We start from the raw sequence: 23,295 nt of genomic DNA on the forward strand, positions 1-23,295 counted from the left end.
GGTGAATTTAAGTGGTGCATAGGCATTGTGCTGTCTGTCAGCACCAGGAGGTCAAATTTCACCCTCAAATCTACGTTAATGTATGTGTTTTTTGCTTGTTTTTTAGAAACAGCAATGATCCAGCACCTCTCCAGGTAGGCAATTCAGGGGCATTTTGCCTTTAGACGGCAGGCTCTGAATCCAGAATCAACCTCCCCTTTGGATTCTTTATGTTTGTGGTACTATGGCTCTTTGGGTCTTCCTCATACATTTCAACAAAAGCAGCTATGTTCCTGCTGTCAATTTTATCTCAAACATCTGTCATCTCTAGTATTCTCTTGACCGGTATGTGTATGTGTTGAGAGGTGGGAGCCTACTGGCTAAGCTAGCATGGGGAGATAGGTACAACACAAACCACTCACTGTCTGTGCCCCCTGGCCCGCTGGCAAGTCTTATGAAAAATAAGACTGTGAACCCCCCACCCCACCCCCAGTTCCATGCTTCAGCAGAAGGGGTCTAGAGACTCTTTGCTGGCAGATTGTGCCCTGAAGACAGGGACAGGGCGTGTCTGCGCCCTGGTCTACACTACAGGGTTAGGTCGAATTTAGCCGCATGAGGTTGATTTTATAATGAATGCGTCTACACAAGCAATCCCGTTCCGTCGATCTAAAGGGCTCTTAAAATCAACTTCTGTCCTCCCCGGCGAGGGGAGTAGCGCTAAAATTGACCTTGCTGGGTCGAATTTTGGGTAGTGTGGACACAAATCGACGTTGTTGGCCTCCAGGAGCTATCTCAGAGCGCTCCAATGTGACAGCTCTGGACAGCACTTTCAGCTCTGAGGCACTAGCCAGGTACACAGGAAAAGCCCTGGGAAATTTTGAATTTCATTTCCCGTTTGGTCAGCGTGGCGAGCTCAGCAGCACAGGTGACCATGCAGTCCCCCAGAATCGCAAACGAGCTCCAGCATGGAGTGAACGGGAGACACTGGATCTGACTGCTGTATGGGGAGAAGAATCTGTGCAGGCCAAACTCCGATCAAAAAGAAGAAATGCTAATATAGATGCCAAAATCGCACAGGGCATGATGGACAGAGGCTACAACAGGGACACACAGCAGTGCCGCGTGAAAGTCAAAGAGCTCAGGCAAGCCTACCAAAAGACAAAGGAGGCAAACGGTCGCTCTGGGTCAGAGCCCCAGACATGCCGCTTCTATGATCAGCTGCATGGCATTCTAGGGGGGGACCCTACCACTACCCCACCACTGACCGTGGACACCTGCAAGGGGGGAGTCTCACACAACACGGAGGAGGATTTTGTGGAAGAGGAGGAGGAGAATGCACAGCAGGCAAGCATGAAATCTGTTCTCGGCAGCCAGGATCTTTTCCTCACCCTGCAGCCAATAGCCTCCCAAGGTGGGATCCCCGACCCTGAAGGTGGACAAGGCACCTCTGGTGAGTGCACATTTGTAACTACAGTACAGGGTTTAAAAGCGATAGTGTTTAATGTTTGATTTGCCCTGAAGACTTGGGATGCATTCGTGGCCAGTACAGCTACTGGAAAAGTCTGTTAACGTGTCTGGGGATGGGAATCCTCCAGGGACAACTCCATGAAGCTCTCCTGGAGGTACTCTGAAAGCCTTTGCAGAAGGTTTCTGGGGAGGGCTGCCTTATTTCCTCCTCCACAGTAGGACACTTTATCACGCCAAGCCAGTAGCAAGTAGTCTGGACTCATTGCAGCACAAAGCACGGCAGCGAATGGTCCTGGGTTTTGGTCGCATTCAAGCAACATTCGGTCTATATCTTTCTGTGTTAGCCTCAGGGGAGTGATATCATTCATGGTCACCTGGTTGAAATAGGGGAATTTTTGTAAGGGAACAGTAAAAGGACCCCGTTCATGCTGGGCTGTTTGCACTTGGCTAAAAGGGATCATCCCTGAGAATAGCCACACGGAAGGGTGAAGGGATCATCCCAAACAGCCACACGGAGGGGTGCGGGGAGATGTGTGCTGCACATCCACCCGAAAACTGCACCCTGCTCCTTTTAAATGGCAAACCCAACCACCATTGCTTGCTATGGGAAAGGAGGGCACTGCAGTTTGAAAACATTCCCACAAGTTATGAAGGCATTAGAACCCAAACCCGCATACCCTTTGGCTTACCATGGCTGCCTGGAAACCGAATTCTGTTGCCCAGCCATGTGTGATGTGGCACCATACTGGCAGGCGCTCAATATAAAAGGCAAAATGCGACCTTGTACCTAAAGCCCATGTGCTGTCTGCTGTGAACTGCTTGATTCACTGTGAAAGAGTCCCCCTTTTCTTCTCAGAAATGTATCATCTTAACTTTTACTCTCCCTTTTTATCCCCACACAGGTGCAAATATTTCTGTGCTCTCCCATCATCTCCTTCCCTGAGGTTATCGCAGATTAGAAGGTGAAAAAAACCACACTCGCGATGACATGTTTTTCTAGCTCATGCAGTCCTCCTGCACTTATAGGGCACAGCTGAATGCATGGAGGCATTCGGTGGCAGAGGCCAGGAAAGCATTAAGTGAGCGTGAAGAGCAGAGGCAGGAGGCGATGCTGAGGCTAATGGGGGAGCAAACAGACATGATGAGGCGTCTGGTGGAGCTGCAGGAAAGCCAACAAGAGCACAGACCCCCGCTGCATCCATTGTATAACCACCTGCCCTCCTCCCCAAGTTCCATATCCTCCTCACCCAGACACTCAAGAACGTGGTGGGGTGGCTCCAGGCAAGCAGCCACTCCACTCCAGAGGACGGCCCAAGCAACAGAAGGCTGTCATTCAAACGGTTTTGATTTGTAGTAATAAGCAATGTGGCCTTGTCCTTCCCTCCTCCCCCACCCCACCCCACCCCATCCAGGCTACCTTGTCAGTTATCTCACTTTTTTTTTTAATTAATAAAGAATGCATGATTTCAAAACAATAGTTACTTTATTTCCTTTGCCAGCTGTGATCAAAGGGGGGAGGGTGGTTGGTTTACAGGGAATTAAAATCAACAAAGGGGGCGGGTTTCCAGCAAGGAGAAACACACACAACTGTCACACCATAGCCTGGCCAGTCATGAAACTGGTTTTCAAAGCCTCTCTGATGCGCAGCACGCCTAGCTGTGCTCTTCTAATCGCCCTGGTGTCTGGCTGCTCAAAATCGGCCACCAGACAATTTGCCTCAACCTTCCACCCCACCATAAACGTCTCCCCCTTACTCTCACAGATATTATGGAGCACACAGCAAGCAGCAATAGGAATGGGAATGTTGGCTGCGCTGAGGTCTAACCTAGTCAGCAAACAGCACCAGCGAGCTTTTAAACGTCCAAAGGCACATTCTACCACCATTCTGCACTTGCTCAGCCTATAGTTGAACTGCTCCTTACTACTGTCCAGGCTGCCTGTGTATGGCTTCATGAGCCATGGGAGCAAGGGGTAGACTGGGTCCCCAAGGATAACTATTGGCATTTCAACAGCCCCAATGTTATTTTCTGGTCTGAGAAGTAAGGCCCTTCTTGCAGCTGCTTGAAAAGCCCGGAGTTCCTAAAGATGTGAGCGTCATGCACCTTTCCCGGCCATCCCACGTTGATGTCGGTGAAACATCCCTTGTGATCCACCAGTGGTTGCAGCACCATTGAGAAGTACCCCTTGTGGTTTACGTACTGCTGGGCAAGGTGGTCCGGTGCCAAGATAGGGATATCCGTTCCGTCTATCACCCCACCACAGTTAGGGAACCCCATTGCAGCGAAGCCATCCAGTATGACCTGCACATTTCCCAGAGTCACTGCCCTTGATAACAGAACGTCAGTGATTGCGTTGGCTACTTGGATCACAGCAGTCCCCACAGTAGATTTGCCCAGTCCAAATTGATTCCCGACTGATGGGTAGCAGTCAGGCCTTGCAAGCTTCCAAAGGGCTATCGCCACTCGCTTCTCAACTGTCAGGGCAGCTCTCATCTTGGTACTCCTGTGCTTCAGGGTGGGGGAAAGCAACTCACAAAGTTCAAGGAAAGTGGCCAGATGCATGTGAAAGTTTTGCAGCCACTGTGAATCATCCCATACCTGCAACACTATGCAGTCCCACCAGGCTGTGCTTGTTTGCCAGGCCCAGAATCGGCGTTTCACTGTATCAACCAGCCCCACTGCCGCCATGATGTCTCAATTGCCACAGCCCGTGCTTTCAGGAACATCTGTGTCCACGTCCTCCTCACAATCGTCCTCGTGCTGGCGTCTCTTAGCCAGGTTCTGCACATACTGCAGGATAATGCGCGAGGTGTTGACAATGCTCACAACAGCAGCGGTGAGCTGAGCGGGCTCCATGCTTGCCGTGCTATGGCGTCTGTATGGGTAACCCAGGAAAAAAGGCGTGAAACGATTGTCTGCCGTTGCTTTCATGGAGGGAGGGGAGACTGACGACATGTACCCCAAACCCCCCACGACAATGTTTTTGCCCCATCAGGCACTGGGAGCTTAACCCAGAATTCCAATGGGCAGCGGAGACTGTGGGAACTCTGGGATAGCTACCCACAGTGCATCGCTCTGTGAGTCGATGCTAGCCACGGTAGTGAGGACGCACTCCGCCGACTTAATGCGCTTCGTGGGGACATACACAATCGACTGTATAAAATTGATTTCTAAAGATTGACTTCTATAAAATCGACCTTATTTCGTAGTGTAGACATACCCTAACTCCTTGAAGAGTTATGCCTGTGGTTAGAGGACAGAATGGAGATTGGCTCCATAAGTTGACTGAGGACTCACTCAGCATTCATGGGTTTCTTGACCAACTAGCTGGCTGAACTGGGCATTGACTTCTGCTATCCCAGGCGGTAGGAGTTGCAGTGAGCTGGGCACCACAGCCTGGACCAAGCAGGTAGGAACCAATTACCTCACCCTGGCAGATGCAGAAGAAGCTCAGCATGGCTGGAAGTTGCTCCATGCAGTCCTCACCTGGACCGCCCTCGCATGCCCCTTCTCCTCCCCTGAGACTGCAAATAAATAAACCGTCCGGGAGCCACACGACACATTTTTACAAAAGAAAGTGAAAAAAGAAAAAGAAAAAATACTGTTTATTTCACACAACTACATCAAGTGCATCAGTCTAACAGAGCAAGACAGCCAGACCCCAGACCGGCTCCCCACCCTCATGGAGCCTGTCCCTCCCTCCTTGTACAACTTACACCACCTCACACGGCACTCTGTGAAATCCACCAGCTTCTCTTGAAACTAAGCAGTGGTGTTAACTGAGGCAAAGGGGAATGGCCCGCCCAACGAGGACTGGCTAAGTGCGGGGAGCCCTGGAGATTGGAAGCTGGAGACACAGGACTGGTGATAGCATGTCGGGTTCTGATTGACCCAGGGCGGCGGTGTTTAAACCACCTCCTGCTCCAAGGATGATAATGAAACCGCTTTTGCTCCCAGTCCTGCCCACCACTCTGGCCATGTCTGGAAATCACTGAAACACTCATTTCTTAGGGCAGGAAGAGAGGGAGATGGATCACCTTTATTAGGGAGGAATTTGCCTGCCAACCCTGCCCTAGCTATTCCAAACGGAGGTGGAGGGACAGCAGATCCGGAAAGGTACTTCCTGAAAAACAAAAAATCACAACCCTCCCTCTAAGAAACCTTCTTTGGACAGATTCAGATGCGCCCCTCGAGCACCCCGTTCTGCTCTGAACGGGGCCGAGTTTGGGGAATCAGCAATGCCGGTGTGGCATTGGTATCACCCCCACACCAGGCAGCCAACAGAATGGCTAGCTTTGCTTGTAGCATCTTGGGAACAGCAGCATCAACTCAGGGCAGGGGACCAACCAAACGTGCTAGCGAAAGCCTGATTGGAAGGGGAAGGTGCCAAGAAATTCTACTGCACAGCAGAATCGCCCTGCTGATGCTGGGACTGAAGTCTGCTTATGGGGGCAGCAGCTGCTTCCAAATTAATCGACTTGGTCTTTCCCCTGGTCCTCCTCTCCCTGCTGAGTCTCATGGTCCTGGGCTGGTGACACTCGCGCTCCATTCAGCCTGCAGGCAGATCTGTGGAACGCCGTCTTTGCCGGATAAAAATGCGGTAAAACCGAAGCAGCTTTTGAGTTCAGCAAGACCCTCAACTGGCCCCCATCCCGCCCAGGTCGGCTGTCCCCAAATCAACGTGACGTGTAAACATTTTGCCTGGCAGCGAGTTACGCTGAACCCCCAGCGCCACCTTCCAGAGCAGAAAGCTCACTCCTGCTGCCATTCGGAAAGTGGGCGATGAACTAGGACACAGACTCTTTTGAGATTCCTCTAGGAATAACGACTAGCCTCTGGGATGTGTCCTGGAGATCAGGATGTCAGACCCATAACTATCCTATATCTCCTGGGATAAAGAGAACTTTGTGGGACACTGGAAGCTCCCATAAAGCATAGGGCCAGCTGACACCGAAACCAGATTCTCATCCTAATGGGCTATCTGACGCTTTCCTAGCCCGCAGGTGGGCCCCTGGCTGCAGATGAAATTGTGCCAGGATCTGATACCATCTCTCATTACCATGCAGGCAAGCAGAACCTCCCACTCCACTTAGCAGCAGAAGCTACTTTCTGATGATCTGCTTTGGGACTGAAATTTAGACCTTGGTTTGGTTTGGTTTTTTTAAACGCTTAGGCCCAAGGCAACCAGCACTGTCTCTTTAAGATAAACAGAAGAAGCAGCACCAAATAGGACCTTTTCCTGGGTTTACAGTTAAGGGATACTGTGAAATCATTTGTATATATATATATATTTTGGCTTTCACATGACATCAAAACACACCTCCCATTCCCTTCTTATGTTAAAGACACACAGTGCATATACAGACAGGAACAGGCTGGCCCCACCCTCCCTGCAGGACCCTAATACACACAGCTTCCTCCACTTATTCCCCTTTTGCACTGAACCCAGCTGAGAAAGAGGCCACCTGGGAGAGATCGCGGGACGGATCCCACCTGCCTGCATCCAGCCTGAGAGCTGGGCTCTGGCGCGCTTTGCCATGACGCCACACAGGCGGTGACGGGGGACGACACGTTCAGGCGACATCCGACGCGCTCTAAAAGGCTGCTGGTTAAAGAAGGCATTGACGCCCCCTGGAGAGCGTCCCCTGATTGTTGAGCCGCACAAGGAGGGACTTTGTAGTTCAAAGCTGAAGGCTGTTCCTTCCACACACACACCCCCGGGCCTGGTTCGTCTCCATTGTAAAGAGTCTCAGTCCTTTGCCTGGCCACTTTCCCACAGGGAGGAGGGCTGGCACTGCTGGCTTGGAGTCGGCCCCCCCTTCACTTGGCAAGTCGACAAGACAATCAGCTGATGGTCTCTTCTCTTACAGCTGGGAAAGCTGCTGCCACTTCCCCATCCCCCTTCCAGCACTTAGCAAGAGTCGGCCCGTCCTTTCGTTTTCCAGATCACCCCCTTCAGAAAAGCCACACTCAAAAGGTAAGCGTAGAACCCTGCAGGAGGAAGGTAAATGTACCCTGTAGAGCCCCGGCTCCACGGCATGGCTCTTTGGTCCCCCTCTCCTGGTGAGACCACTTAGGGTGGTTTGTGCCTCCCAGCTAACAGAGGCCCATGCTTTAGATCCCCAGGCTCGAGCCCTAGCAGGGGAAGGTGTAACGCTTGACTTCAACAGGAGCCAATGCGAAAAAAGAAAGAGGATGGAGCAAATGAAAGGGCTCACACCCTGTCCGCCTTCAGAGGCCTCACTTTGGTGAAGAAGCTGCCTGGCCCAACTGGTTCTGTCCATTTCTTCCTCTAGAAACAATCCCATTTAGTGCAACTGAACCTTCCGTTTCCCAAGGGTGGCAGGGGAGATGCCAGGACGCAGGTGGCCGGTTCTCCTCTGGCAAACGAGGTTAGTAAGAGAGCTACCTACTGGCTCTTCACACGTGATCCCAAGCCCTAGCAGCTAATCATATGCAGAAACTTCCTTTTAAAGTCTTTTGATGGATAGTGCTTTGTACTCATAGGGAAGGGGATATAAATTAAGCTACTCTGCCTAGATACCGTTAGATACCAAGAGCTTGTGTCTCACACGGGACAGCCAGGGTTCGAAATAAAAAGGGACTGAAATGAAGCAGGCTTCACATCTGCCTGTTCCCGGACCCAACCGGCCTCCTGGCAGGCCCTGACGCTACCTTGGAGAAACAGGAAATTCTAGAAAAGAAGAAAATCGCTCGTTTGGCTGACATATTTGTGTGACACAGAAATGCACAGATCACAGCACTCCCTGTGCCCTGCCCCACTTCTGCCCCTGGGGGCAGAGGGGGGCTGGGGACACTCACATTGGCAGCTCTAGCACTCACTACATGTTACACTCAGGCGCAAGAGAAGGAAGGAGCTAGGCGTGTGATGGCCGACGTGTACATGGTCAGATCCTGTGAGGACGAAGGGCACGGATATATGCATACAGCGGGGGGAAAATAATGCCCGGCTGCAGTCAGCGAAGCTGGGCTAGTGGGGCGGGGGGAGGAGGTGGGCAGGGGCAAGGCCTAGGGAACAGTTAGTCACAAAGTGCTCACGGCAGGATCCTGGGGGTGGCCGGGCTGAGCCGGGCAGGGTTCTCTCCTCCCACCTGCCCCCCTAGGGGATCTGAAAGACGTTGAGTTTGCTAGTGTTTTTGAGTGTCTGTCGGCGGTTGCAGAACCAGACCCGGACGACCTCGCGGTCGTAGTTGAGCTCCTTGGCGATCTCGGTGATCTCCTGGCCGGTGGGCAGGGCGTTCTTCTCGAAGTAGGCGTTGAGGGCCTCGATGGCCTGGGGCGTGAAGGAGGTGCGGCGCTTGCGTTTCTTGGAGGGCTCGCCGCCCACAAACTCCATCAGGTTCTGCTGCCCTTCCTGGTTCCGCAGCTCGGCCTCGCTCAGCCACTTCTCCAGCACGGGCTTCAGCTTCTGGGCGCTCTTGGGGGTGATGTCCAGCTTCTCGAACCTGCAGGCAGGGCGGCGGGGAGGGAGAGAAGGCGTGAGGGTCCCGCCCTGGGCCAGGGGTCCGGCACAGACAGAAGCAGCACTGACCAAACTCTGGGGGGTGGTGGAAGGGGCATAAGATCAAGCCGGTTATGTGGTCACGTGCCGGTGGTACGGTAAACAAACACGACAACGGAGGCTAGTGAGAAAAGAGGACTCTGAAACGGGATGCAGGCGTGGACGCATGGTTCTGGGGGATCCTCAGGAATCTAGGTCTGCCCACAAAGAGGGGCCAAAGCAGGGCGCTGGGAGACTGGACTCCTGGGTTCTTTTCCCAGTTCTGGGTGGAGAGTGGTCACAGCAGTGGGGATGGGGACTCAGGACTCCGGGGTTCTATTACCAGCTCTGAGAAGGGGTGGGGTCACTGACACCTACCCCTTAGCCGCCCCTTCCCCCTGAGGCCACGCCCCAAAACCGCCCCTTCCCCCTGACGCCATGCTCCTTCCCCGATGCCTCTCCCCCTCCCTGCCCCTTCTCCCTGATCCCCTGCCTTCACACCGCCCTTCCCCGAGGCCCCACCCCGCCCCTTCTCCCCGAATCCCATCCCTTGCGCCACCCCTTCCCGAGGCCCTGCTCCCATATCGCCTCTTCTCCCAAGACCCCACCCCCCACTCACTCCTCTCTGCCCCCTCTTCCCTGTGTCGCTTGCCCTTATGGCTGGAAAAAAGCAGGGGGCCATGGCGCCCCCCCCAGCCCAGCGTCCCTGGTGTGATCTAAAGGTTAGAGGGGGAGTGGGAGTCGTGAATCCTGAGTTAATTTCCCAGGACTGGTAAAGGAGTGGGAGTCAGGCTGCCTGGGTTCTATTCATAGCTTTGTGTGGGCCCTGGGGTGTACAGATTACTGAGAGACAGAACTTTTGGGTTCTGTTCCCAGCTCTGGGAGAGGAGCGGGGTATAGTGGTTAAAGCAGGCAGGGGGGCCCGGGAGTCAGGACTCCTGGGTTCTATATCTGGCTTTGGGCGACCTATACAAGTCACTCCATCTCTCTGTGCCTAGTTCCCCTCTCTATTGGGGGCATTAGTGCTTGGCTGAAAGCAGAGTGTTATGAACACCGGTTTTGGGGTGGGCAGGGCCAGGTGCTGCTGTCCTGGCTCAGGGGATTCTCCCAGTGAAGTCAGTGGGTTCAGGAACGCTTTCTCTCCTTTTGGCCGACTCAGTTTCCTCTTTGCTTTTTCAGGGGAGGGAGTCACCTAAATGCTACACAGCCGAGCGGCGCCCTAGCCACTGTCCGCCCCGAACACCTGAGCCCCGTAACAGGGCCGGCACCGAACACAGCCACTTACCTGCAGATGGCAGACTGGCTGTAGGCAGGTCCTTCTGTAGCCGTCAAAGCTTGACCCACCTGCGTCTGCGTCAAGCCCAGAGACAGACGTCGGATCTTAAAGTTCTTGGCAAACTCCCGAATCTCCTCTAGGTTGATTCCATCCTCCTCGATGCCCGTATTTGGAGTTTGAGGCTCTGGGGTAGGGAGGGGAATACCGTTATGAAGCGCAGTGCGCTCTGTATCATCACCTCCAGCCACAGTCCATCTCCTCACGCCTCCAGGGAGATCTCAAAGTGGGAGCAGACACTGTCCATGACTGGCGGCATCCTGGTAGCCTCACCTATGGTTAGGGCCCCACTGGGCTGACGGACAGTCTTGCCCCAGGGTGCTTACAGTCTAAATAGACAAGCAGTGGAAGGGGAAACTGAGGCAGAAAGAGGGGAAGTGACTTGCCCAGCGGCAGAGGCTGAAAAAGAACCCAGGTCTCCCAAGGCTCAGACCAGCACCACATCCGCAGGGCCATACCGCCATGCTAGGGGAAGCAAGTCCAACATGCGACTTGGCTTGTTCCAGAGTGCTTTGTGTCTTGGGCAGCAGCTCATCGAGGCTGGGATCTGCCTGATGCAGGGCACTGGCGTCGCTACAGAAATAACAATACTAACATTGCACTGCTTCGCAATGTCTGATTCGCTCTTTAAAGGCTTTTTCCTCCCCATCAAAAATAAATGCTTCCACTTTGCTTCGTTTTATAAACAAATAGGAAGTTTCACCCAGCACGTGCCAGTGACCCTACAATAACAACCCAGCGTGTGTGTGCACAACACTGACTCCGTGTCCTCTCACCAATAGAACCTGCTTCCTCTCCTACAATCACCGGGAAGGGATAAACCTCAGGGGTCACATCACACACTCTCCAATTCCTGCGAAGGGAGTGCAAGCTGCCTGCCCCCCCCCGCAACCAGCATGAAATGGACAGGACCCGAGAGGTGCTTACTGGAAACGAGTTGGCTCACTGTCGGGGTCTCCGAGCAAGTGATGGGAACAGGCACGGAAGAGGGCTTAGCAGCAGGGGCTGGGTTTGCGATGACCACAGCTGGCTGGGGCAGAGCAGGGGCAGGCTGGATTGGCTGAATCTGGTAACACAGCAAAAAACAAGGCTCAGATGAGGGCCGTATAAGTGCATATAGTCCAGACGGATGGAGAGTGTTTTGGCAAGCTCTCCGCTGCGGTAAAGCCCTGGCCACCCACCCTGCCTCTGCATAGGGGGCAGAGCACAGCTCTGCTACGCTGATTCCCCGTTGGCATATGGCCCATGCATTGGTGGCGTATGTAAAGCTGCCCCCATGCTATTCTAACTCATGCCAGGGTCACGGCTGGCACAGACTGGATCTCTGGTCTTCCCCTGGGCTGAATGGAGCTTGGCTGCAGGACAGAATCTGGCCCGTAGTCAGGCAATCTGCACAAGTGAACTGCAGCCAAAGCAGATGTCTCTTCAATTCCAACATGCCAGGGCCGCCTGACCTGGCTAATTGGTGTCCTAAACAGTGACCTCTGGCATTGGATCCGGGAGCTGCCCCCTTGGGGCGACCTCTGGATGGAGCTGCCACCTTGACTCCTTCCAAAGGGAGAGGTCAGGCTCAGTCTCTGAACATCCTAACGAGGCACCAGAGAATTCAGCAGGGTGCTAGGTCCTGGCGGAGGCTCCAACATGTTGTTTAATGCACAGTACGTGGATCTGTAAAGTCACCAACCTCCCCAGGCTTCTGGGAGCTGCTGGCCAGCCACAGACACCAGCCGGCTGGCTCTCCGAGAAGGTGCCTGTTAGACAGCCGTCACCCGCCGTTCGGAGCTCACCTCGTTCTTTGCTGGGGACTCTGGGGCGCTGGGTTTCCTGATGGCCGCCGTCTGGAGGGCGCTGCTGGCTAATGTAGCAATGACTTGCCCTTGGGCGTTCAGCAGCAGCTGCGGGGTCACCGCCTGCACCTGCAGGTTCTGGGCTGGCAAAACAGCTGGGGTGGCGCTGGCCGTCGTGATCCCAGCCGGGTTCACCACCCAGGGCAGCGTCCCAATGACCTGCAGAGGAGACAAGAACGGGAGCTGGGTGCGTGGCACACCAATACTCTTCCCTGCCTCCCGTCCTGCAGGATGGAGTTCCCCCCCTCCCGAGGCTGGATACGGGACACTGGATGGGGTGGGCCAGTGCTCTGGGGGTGGTGCTGAGAACTCCTCTTTCAAGGGCTTGGCTGGCTGGTTCATGCTCACACGCTCAGGGTCTAACTGATGGCCCTATGAGGGGTCGGGAAGAAATTTCCCCCAGGTGACCTTGATTTCACCTTCCTCTGCAGCACGGGGCCCGGTCACTTCCTAGGATCATCTGGGCATACCTCACTTAATCAGTTCCCTGCCACCGCATGGGCCCTGGGCACTGGTGGCATAGTTGGGTCACCTGTGGGCTGCCACATGTGGATCTAATTCTGGTTGAGCGTGCGGGTGCTGGGTGGTGCCGATGGCCTGTGATGCACAAGAGGTCAGACCAGCTGATCTGGTGGTCCCTTCTGGCCTTGAACTCTGTGACTAACTCTATCCTGAGTGACAGCTCTCGGGAAGGGAGAGGATGCCCATAGGAAGGCTTTACGAGTGGCAAGGGAAGGTTATCCTCCTGTTGTCTCCTGGAGCCCGTCCCCACGTACCTGTCCCTGGGCATTGGTCAGGATCTGACTCGTTATCCCTTGGACGCTGGGAATGGTGTTCGCGATCACCGGGGCGGCGGCCAGCGAGCTGAGGAGCTGGGTTTGCCCGCCGAGAGAAGCCGCACTGATCTGTAGAGAAAACAGGAGTCGGAGGTTAAACACACGCACTCAGCCATGCCTCGTTCAGTGGGGAAACCCCACTCTGGCTCCCTCTTAGAGGGAGGAATGGCCTAGCTGCCTTAGGTACTTATCTGGCCCCCATTATGGAAGTATCTCGACACTTCACAATCTTTATTGTGCTCATCTTCACAAACCCCTGGGGGGCAGGGCAGTGCTACTATCCTCACTTTACAGATGGGGCACTGAGGTGCAGAGAGACCAGAGACCACAAATGAAGATGTAATTGTAGCACAAGGAGGCATAGCCCTGGCTAGCTTTAAGCTAGCTAGCCCAGGTAACCGTAGCAGAGGGACAGAGTCTGGGGCTGGCAAGCGACCTGAATTTGTACCCAGGGTTCCCGGCGGGCTTGTACTTGGGCAGTTAGGCCACGCGGCCTCATCTTCACTATTACTGTGCTAGCTAGATCAAAGCTAGTGCAGGGACACCTCCGCACGCTGACAGTCACCGCTTCATTTGTGCCCTCAAGGACTTAGCCACAGTCAGGCAGGAAGCCTGGGAGACAGCAAGGAATTGAACCCAGGCCTGCAAAGTCCCAGGCTAGCACCATAACCACTAGACCATCCTTCCTTTTCCAGGTACCATCCTTCAAGGAGGTCTCGCCATCCAGCCTGCCTCTGCTCCGTCAGTGACGGCAGCCGGCCCAACCCACCAGCTGCTCCCCTACCAGAGCCCGTGTCCTTTCTCCCGACCCACATGGGAAAAATCCTCGTCAGAATGATTAATAACAACACCTGGCTCATACCACCAGTAGCTCTCAGAGTGCTTTACAAAGGGGGTATCATCAGCCCCACTTTTATAGATGGGGAAACTGAGGCACAGAGTGGCAAAACGACTTGCCCAAGGTCCTCCAGCAGGTCAGTGGCAGAGCCAGGAATGGAACGCAGCTCTCCTCCCTCCCAGTCCAGTGTTCTATCCACAAGGAAACACTGCCTCCTGTTCTGGGCAGGTATAAATGATGACGCAAGGGGCCAGAATCAGGCCCCTTTGCGAGCTGCTCCGTAAATAAAGAATGCCCGACGTCAGGCCAGCCGGCAGGGATTCCTGACCACGCAGGACAGACAGCTCGGCTCCCAGAGATTCTCTGGAGCGTCACACCAGCTCCTTACTATGCCAGGGTTAAAGGCAAATCCCGCAGGCTGGACTGTGATTTGCGTCTGCGTCTCCAACGGCTTTCCCGCGGGCGGCGGTGGGGCGGCAGCGGGCTGGGGCAGGATGGCCGGTGGGCTCTGGAGCGAGGACTGCGGCTGGAACACGGCCTGCGTTTGGATGGAGGGCCGCGGCTGGACCGTCTGCGGAGCCTGCAGTGGCTGGGCAGGCTGCACGGGGGCTGGCATTGCCGTGTTCAGCACCGCAGCAGCTGAAAGCAGAGCAGACACATGGACGCTGAATAGCCGTAATATGCCACTCTCTTTGCACCCCCTCTGCCAGTCCCTGCAACAAATCATCATCGTAATACATAGCCTCATGCAGAGCCTTTAAACTGAGCCCCCACCGGTCCCGCGCGAGCCCTTCTTATCCACCCACCAGCCCTGGCCTCTGTTCCGTCCTTTGGAAGCGGGCAAAGGAGAAGGGTGCATGGAATCCAGGACAGAGCCGGCTGGCAGAAGACCAGTTGCCAACTCTGGTGCTTTATCACCCATCTCGTGATTTAGGGTATTCACCTCATGGAGCCCCAGCTCTTGGGGTCATGGAACTACGGAAGAATCTCAGCTTTCGTCTAAGAAACTGGACGTATGATTCTAGCCCCCGCGGCTGCAGAGAGAAGCTGGGAAACATCCCTAGCGCTTTGTCACTGTAGGTCTCAAAGCATTTCCCAAAGGAGGCCAGGATCATCACGCCCCCATTTTACAGATGGGGAAACTGAGGCACAGGGCAGTGATGTGACAGGCCCATGGTCATCCAGAAAGCCAGTGGCCGAGCTAGGAAAAGAACCAAGGAGGCCTGAGTCCCAGCCCAATGCTCTAGGTATATCACAAGTCAGTTCTTGTATCAAGGCCTGTGTGTGACCATGGGCAGGGCTCGCACGGATATCCAGGAGTGCAGGGCACCTGAGTTCCATCCACAGCCATCACAACGCAAGGGGAAAAAAAAATCTCTAACGACTAGAAGGCCAACAAAACTGGCATATGGCTTGGGCACAATCCACGCCACCCTCCCCTCCCTCTGTGCTGCCTGTCCAGACATCCAGATGGCCCTCAACAGCCTAGTATCAGAGCATCTCACAATCTGTAACACACTGACCCACACAACTCCCTTTGAGGGAAGACAGCACTATTATCCCCATTTTACAGGTCGGGGGACCAAGGTACAGGAAATCCATGAGTGAACCAGGATGTGAACCCAGTTCCGCAGAGTCCCCATCTGCTGCCTTCTCCGCCAGACCACCATTTAGGAGCAGCTTCTTGTTGAGAGGCAGATTCATCCCCCCTGCACCCCTTTTTGGAAGGGAGCTGGCAAAGATCAAAAACCCTGGTCTGTCTAACAACCCCAGAACCTGAAAGGTCCAATCTGGATCCACCCTTAACTCTGTAAAGGGAACCAAACTGGCCACCGGGCCGCGAACACGCACAGCGGCAACTGCAGGATTAGGCAGCGTGAGGGAGCCGGCCCTTCGGGGCTTCAAAGCAATTAGACGCATTAGCTAAACACGGCTCTACCAGGAGACAGGTCAGCGTTAGTCTCCTAGCTCTGCGCCAGATGAACCAAGAGGGCACCGTTCACCCCTGTGGCAGCATGAGGCCTGGGCACTGCTGAAGCCTTTTGGCTTACGTGGTATACGAGCCGTGTGGACTGAAGTGGTGCCTAGACCTCATGCCGGCCCCCTGCGCGCGGTGGATTTCACCCACAGAGCAAGCATGGCTTCCCCACCGACCCAGCAGTAGACTCAGAATTTAAATGCAGATCCTGGCCTTGTGCTCAAAAGCACTGGCCCACGCTTCCTCCCAGACACAGAGAAATCAGTGTAACCTTCCTTGCCCAGCATAAGCCTGCAGTCCTTATGCATGCAAAGCCAGCTGGAGCCAATGGGAGCTTTTGCCTGCAAAAGAACAGCAGACTCAGACCCGGGGCTTGCAGCTTTACACTGTTCCCACGCCAGGTGGACTTTGACTCAGCACAAGCCATGGAACAGGGATAGCTCAGTGGTTTGAGCTTTGGCCTGCTAAACCCAGGGTTGTGAGTTCAATCCTTGAGGGGGCCATTTGGGATCTGGAGCAAAAATTGGGGATTTGTCCTGCTTTGAGCAGGGGGTTGGACTATATGACCTCCTGAGGTCCCTTCCAACCGTGGTATTCTATGACATTTGACACGACCAGGGATGCTCTAAGGCAGAGGAGTGGCCGTTACCTTGCAAGTTGGCTATAGGTGGTTTGAAAATTCCCCCTGTAGGAGAAGCAGCCGTCAGTCCGGGAAGGGCAGCGACCGTTGCTGTAGGAAATGTCCACACAGCCAGCCCCTGCTGACCAGCCACTTGACCTGCAATACTGATGGGGATAAGAAGAGGTTGAGTAACTGCCCCTGCTGGAACCATTACTCCTGTCACAACTGTTGCTAAGTTTTCCTGAGTCAAGACCTGCAAAAGTAAACAAGATTTAAAAAAGAAAAGGAAAAAAAAAATCAACGCCACTCCAGACAGCACCAGCCGCGTTAGCGAGCGCACGCGGTCTTTCCAAAGGCACACTTTGCCCCAGCCAGGGGGAGCCTGCCTGAGCCATGTGTGGGCATGGGATCGCTCCCGTCTTAGCAGCTGGGTTCCAGCTGAGTGGAGCCCCCCGGAGGCTGGTTGTCAAATCACCACCAGAGGGGGACTTTTTTTTTTCCTTAGTGCAACCCTACAGAATCATTTCCAGCAGCAGCTCAACGCCACGGGGCCTTCTGTGGCGGGCGCTATATGGAGGAGTGGCCAGGGATGGATCAGGACACAGAACCTACACTCCATGCCTAGGCGGGTTGTTTCATTCAAACCCCACCCCACCACCGGGTGCTATCCCACTGGGCAAGTCTCTGTGCAAAACACACAGCGCTGTTTCAGGGACCATTAACAACCGATACACGCCGGGGAGCGTTGGAAGGGCGTCTGTGATTCCCACATGTAGGACACAGGAGAAATACCCCGCGCTCTTCCCCCTGCTCGCCGTCCGCATTTGCTCCCTTCCCACGCCCATCCGCGTGACTGCCGGGTAGTTACCTGTGGCGCGGCTTGCACTGCCAAGGGAGTTAGGGTTTGGGTCGGCTGGCTCGTTGCTGGGCTGAAGGTGGTGACAGATGAGACGCTGGCGGGAGCTATTCCAGGCAGTGACTTTACTTCGCCTTGAGAGGAGGAAATAACACAACGTCAAGTGACCCTGTCACTTAAGTGTAATGATAATAACAATTATATAGGGCTTTTCAACTACAGATATCCAGAGCTGCATCATTACCCTTATTTCACAAATGGGGAAACTGAGGCACGGGGGGGGGGAGGGAAATGACTTGCCCAAGGTCACTTAGCAAATTAGTGGCAGGGCCTGGATTTGAACCCAGGACTCAAGTTGCAGTCCCATTCCCTAACTGCTAGGCCACATTGTCACCTACTTACATAACGAGGCTCTCTGTCTCCCTCCAGGGGTGATAGCACAAATGAGCGCTGCTGGCAGAGCTGGATTTTTTGGCTCAGGCAATGGAGCGGGGCTCTAATGTGGCAGCCTCTCCCTACCCCAGTGGTTTTCAAACTTTTGTACTGGTGACCCCTTTCAAACAGCAAGCCTCTGAGTGTGACCCCCTCTTATAAATTAAAAGCATTTTTAAATATAGTTAACACCATTATAATTGCTGGATGCAAAGCGGGGTTTGGGGTGGAGACTGACAGCTCGCAACCCCCCATGTAATAACCTCACGACCCCCTGAGGGGTCCCAACCCCTAGTTTGAGAACCCCTGCCCTACCCCATAAGAAGCTGAACATCAGAACAGCCATACTGGGTCCATCTAGCCCAGTATCTTGTCTTCCAACAGTGGCCAGTACCAGGTGCTTCGGAGGAAATGAACAGAACAGGGTAATGTATCGAGTGATCTATTCTGTCATCCAGTCCCAGCTCCTGGCAGTCAGAGGTTTAGGGACACCCAGAGCATGGGTTGGGTCCCCAACCGCCTTGATTAATAGCCATCGATGGACTTGTCCTATAACCCACTTATGCTTTTGGGAATTCACCACATCCCCCGGTTCACAGGCTGACTATGAGTGGTGTGAAGAAGTGCTTCCTTCTGTTTGTTGTAAACCGGCTGCCTGTTAATTTCAGATCAGGTGACCCCTGGCTCTTGTGTTTTCATTTTACAAAGTAGGTCAGGATCCTTACCCCCCATTTTGCAGATGGGGAAACTGAGGCACAGAGCAGGGACACCACTTGCCCACCGTCACTCTGGAGCTCAGTGGCAGAACTGGGACTAGAACTCAGGCGTTCGGAGTCCCATGCCGGCGCTCTATCCACTAGGCCATCCTGCCTCCCAGTTGGTAATGCCTAACATACCCACTGTTCTGAGTCTCCATCACCACCACCCTGGTCTGGCCACCTCAGCCGTGCATGGAGTCAAGGTGACACCTTGTGGCCAGACATAGGCATTGCAATTCTGGAACCTGGGACGGCAGTAGAGTTCCGAAAAGGCAGCGACATTTTTTGGCACGGACTGCGTTAGTGAGCACCATCCTCCCATTGCTACCCCTGGGTAAGAGAGACTGCATCACAGCTACATTACATGCATCCTCCTTCTCCTCCATCTTGGACGCTAAGGCCGAAGTCATTTTCTGCCCAAAGGAGCTGACGATTGTAGGATAACAACACTATCTTTGCAGCTGTGTCCAAAATCATAACTTACCAAACTGAAACCCAAGAATACTTCACCCACCATTGAAAGGCAGCCACCTCTGGGGTGGGACGCAGAAGCTGTATATCAGCACATATCAACGCTACAGAACATCCTAGGGCAGGCAGGGAAGAAAAATCCCGCACCCCTACACTGCTTCAGCCATTTGATTTGGGTATGTCTACACTGCATACTAAGCCCAGGCTCTGACTCAGGTCTAAGCCCAAGCCCCTCTTGTGTGCACACACAAATCAGTGTGAGTTTGGGCAGGCAAGCCCTCAGGACACCGACAGCTCCGCAGACCCTGCTTGGGTCCCACTGTGACTCAGGTCCAATTCCTGTCATTTTGCAGTGTGGATGCAAATGAAGCCGCAGCCCACCCTCCTCTCTAAGGTCCGGATGGTAAAGAATATGGCACATGGAGAAAAAGAGACTCCCTCTAACCCTTTTTATGGATTATATCAAGGAGCGTTCCTTGCTGTTACTGTCAAAGGGGTGGACTGGATTTGGATCTCCACAAAGAGCCAGGCAGCAACCTGGGAAGGTGCAAGCATCGTATGCAGAAGTGTTTTCTTCTGCACAACCAGCGTGTATTAATCCCACGTATTCCTGGGCGGCACGTCGCATAGGCTGGGGAAGGCTGTGCCTCCCCAAACTGCCCAGCGTGGCCCCGCCCATGTTCCTCCCAGAAGCCCCCTCCTGCTTGCCCTTCCCCCTTGCCCCCAGCCCAGGCAGGCTGCTCCTCTTCAGAGAAGCACGCTGGGGCTAGGGTGGCTGGGACTTGGGGTGGCTGGAGCTGCCCACCGCTGGGGACTGGATTAGAAAGTGAATTGAAATTGGGAGTATATTTTTCAGGGAAGCTTTTGGCCGACTCAGGAGGTTTTCTAGGTCTTGGGCATTTTCCTAATCATTTGCCCTAATCAATGGGTGTGGGGTGGGGGAACAGTGAAACAGCACAGCGTAGAGGGCCTCGTACCAGTTGTCCCTCCACACGTGGTCTCTAGGTTTGCCTGCACATCTTCTCTTCCTGGTTCACTTGTTTCCACGGGGCAGCTGCTTGCGACCTCTCCAGCTGTTGGTTCCAAAGCTTTCCCATCATCCTCTGCTGGAAGTGGGGCGTCCACTCCCACCTCCAGCACTCGGATAGTCTCATGACTCGACATCACAATGACCTGGAAGCAGACAGCAAAGCGTAAGTAAGATCTCAACGGGCACAAACCCTGAAAGAGACGAACAAGAAGAAGGCATGATTCTCTGGGCTTCACACTCTCCATCCACAGCAAAAGGCAGAGCTAGACTGGATCCATCTATCTATCCATCCATCCCTATACACATCCATCCATAATCCATCCCCATACATAGCTGTCTGTCTATCCATCCAGGCCCATACACATCGTCTATCTGTCTATCTATCCAACCATCCCCATATCTAATCTATCTATCTATCCCATGCACCCCCTCTATCTATCTATCGAATCTATCTATCCAGCCATCCCCATACACGTCTGTTTAATCCATGCACCCCCTCTATCTATCTAACCCATGCACCCCCTCTATCTATTTCTATCTACCCCCATACACATCTGTCTGTCTATCCAGCCACCCCCATATCTATCTGTCTGTCCGTCTAATTACACTAGGCTCAGCTGTAACTTTTTCATCACCATTGCAGTTAGTCACAAACAGCCAGGCCAGATCCCCAACTGGTGTAAATCAGCTGTAGCTCCATCAGTCACTGGGCCACAGCTCCAGCTGGTGTGAGCTGGCACAGCTCTGCTGACGTCAACGGGGCAGCCCCTCAACTGGTGTGAATCAGCACCGTTCTATTGAAGTCAATGGGCCGAAGCCCCAAAGGGTGTAAATCAGTGACGCGCCTCTGGAGCCAATGTTGATTTACACCCGCTGAGGATCTGGCCCTGCACATGCCAGCAGTGTTAGAACGGCAGGATAGTCCCAAGCCCAACGCCAGGCTCAGCTGCCACAAACCTGTGGAAAGAAACCAACGTACTTGCTCGTTAACCGTCAGAGAAGCTTCCTGGGGCTGCACGTCCATGATTGGTCACTGCGCGCTGGGCGGAGTGGGGTGGACTCAGACTCTCCACATACTGCAAGCAAGAAGACAATGGTCACAAGAGCGTCTGCTGCTAAACCGGTGTCACACCCGCCATGGGGTCAAATCTTGGAACAACCTGCAAGAGTTGAAACAACATGCACCCTTGCGTTTCACACGCCGTAGCCGCACGGGAACTGTCCCGAGACCAGCCTCCCTTTGCACGGTGGGGTAGCTGTCAGAGCGAGACACAGGCAGCCTGGCTTCTCCATACCACTACACCTTGCGGAGCCGTTCACACCCGTGCAAAGCGGGTGTTAAAACACTCCTCTTCCGAACCAGTTCCGCTTTGCGACGGGTCACTGACTGCAACAAGCGCAGGGCAATGGAAGGTCAAGTGCTGGGAGCACAGGAGCTGACTCTCGTTTTTCCCGGTGGGTGCTCCACCCCCCGGCTCCACCCTGAGGCCCCGCCCCCACTCCGCCCCTTTCCCTGAGGCCTGCCCCACCTCTTTCCACCCCGGCTCTGCCCCCGTGCTTGAGGTCTCCCGCCCTCCCCTGAGCGCTTCCTCACCAGCCGCCCAACAGTTGATCACTGGCCCCAATGGGTGCTTGAGTCCCGGAGCACCCACGCCGTTGGCGCCTATGGTTTGGAGCCAGGACTCCTGGGTTCTACTCCCAGTTCTACCACTAACTTCCTTGGGAAGGGGTTGGTATGTCAGAGTCCCCTTCTCTATGCTGGGTGTGGGAGGCGGGTGAGCTACTATTGATCGTATCTCACAAGGCGTGTGTGTCTGTGTGTCTGTGCGTGAGTGTGATTCATTTAGTAAAGTGGAAGGGCTGAACAGCCAATGAGAGAAGAAAGAGGCGCTGGAGATTCCACTAGAAATACCCAGCCCCACCTCACCCCAAGCGAAGCAATGGATCGGTGCAAGAATGTCTACTGATTTTGGGAGGAGAAATCATCCCAGGAGATGAGAATCCACCAACAGAAAAGCGAAACCCACCCCTCAGGATCAAACCATTCTCCCTCTCCTTGGAAAACCAGACTCATGCCAACACATTTCTTTAGGCTGGCATTTTCCTCTCCCGCTGTCCATGGGGGTTATGCGTCTAACTCCCATAAACCCGCTGAAAATTCCAGCCTTAAAGAGCAGCTGTTTCCAAAGAGAACACTGCCTCTTCCCTGGGCACAGGACCCTCAAGGCTTGAAAGGACTAGTGATTTTTTTTCCTGGGTGCCTAACATGAGAGACCTAAAAGGTCCTCTTTTCCAAAATGAGGCCTTTAGCACTCTCTGAAAATCAGGGTCCCTTTACGACGGTCCAAGACGGCATGGATGCCGACCTTCAGCTTTTCCTGGGGGTGCTGTTACCACTCAAGGAAGAGATCGTGGAGTCATTGTGGATAGTTCTCTGAAAACATTCACTCAATGCGCAGCGGCAGTCAAAAAAGCGAACAGAATGTTGGGAATTATCAAGAAAGGGATAGATAATATGACAGAAAATATCATATTTTTATAAATATATGTAATATATGCCTCTATATAAATCCATGGTACGCCCACACCTTGAATACTGTGTGCAGATGTGGTCGCCCCATGTCAAAAAAGATATATTGGAATTGGAAAAGGTTCAGAAAAGGGCAACAAAAATGATTAGGGGTATAGAACGACTTCCGTATGAGGAGAGATGAATAAGACTGGGACTTTTCAGCTTGGAAAAGAGGTGACTAAGGGGGGATATGGTAGAGGTCTATAAAATCATGACTGGTGTGGAGAAAGTAAATAAGGAAGTGTTATTTACTCCTTCTCCTAATACAGGAACAAGGGGCCACCAAATGAAATTAATAGGTAGCAAGTTTAAAACAAACACAAGAAAGTATTTTTTCACACAATGCACTGTCAACCTCTGAAACTCCTTGCCAGAGGGCGTTGTGAAGGCCAATACTATATTGGGGTTCAAAGGGGAGCTAGATAGGTTCACAGAAGATAGGTCCATCAATGGCTATTAGCCAGGATGGGCAGGAATGGTGTCCCTAGCCTCTGTTTGCCAGAAGCTGGGATTGGGTGACAGAGCATGGATCACTTGATGATAACCTGTCTGTTCATTCCCTTTGGGGCATCTGCCATTGGCCACTGTCAGAGGACAGGATACTGGGCTTGATAGACCTTTGGTCTGACCCAGTATGGCCGTTCTTATGTTCTTCTGCTCCACTTCAAGGCCCCACTCCCACTCCACTCCTTCTCTCAAAGCCTCACCCTCTCTCGCCGCTTCCCGCACCCTCCCCTCGAGGCCCCACCCCTTCCCTGAGCACGCCCTGCCTGCGC

General features: G+C 53.7%; 1 protein-coding gene across 4 annotated transcripts in view; it reads right to left on the reverse strand.

The window, feature by feature from the left end:
- Nucleotides 1-5,031: 5,031 nt before the first annotated feature.
- Nucleotides 5,032-23,295, reverse strand: part of POU6F1 (POU class 6 homeobox 1) — a 32,766-nt gene continuing 14,502 nt past the window's right edge. For 2 of the 4 annotated variants that reach the window (XM_037883960.2, XM_043533082.1), the window contains exons 2-11: nucleotides 20,927-21,023; nucleotides 19,895-20,138; nucleotides 17,269-17,390; nucleotides 16,428-16,653; nucleotides 14,189-14,439; nucleotides 12,903-13,031; nucleotides 12,067-12,285; nucleotides 11,207-11,345; nucleotides 10,232-10,406; nucleotides 5,032-8,911 (exon numbers count right to left, since the gene is read on the reverse strand). In XM_037883960.2, the coding sequence (XP_037739888.1) occupies nucleotides 8,566-8,911; nucleotides 10,232-10,406; nucleotides 11,207-11,345; nucleotides 12,067-12,285; nucleotides 12,903-13,031; nucleotides 14,189-14,439; nucleotides 16,428-16,653; nucleotides 17,269-17,390; nucleotides 19,895-20,138; nucleotides 20,927-20,971 (1,896 nt within the window). In that variant the 5' untranslated portion in view covers nucleotides 20,972-21,023 and the 3' untranslated portion in view covers nucleotides 5,032-8,565. The remainder of the gene's footprint in view (nucleotides 8,912-10,231; nucleotides 10,407-11,206; nucleotides 11,346-12,066; nucleotides 12,286-12,902; nucleotides 13,032-14,188; nucleotides 14,440-16,427; nucleotides 16,654-17,268; nucleotides 17,391-19,894; nucleotides 20,139-20,926; nucleotides 21,024-23,295) is intronic. The other 2 variants (XM_037883961.2, XM_043533083.1) reach the window with 1 other exon arrangement.

The sequence above is a fragment of the Chelonia mydas genome, chromosome 20 (assembly GCF_015237465.2).
Source record: "Chelonia mydas isolate rCheMyd1 chromosome 20, rCheMyd1.pri.v2, whole genome shotgun sequence".
Taxonomy (NCBI): domain Eukaryota; kingdom Metazoa; phylum Chordata; order Testudines; family Cheloniidae; genus Chelonia; species Chelonia mydas.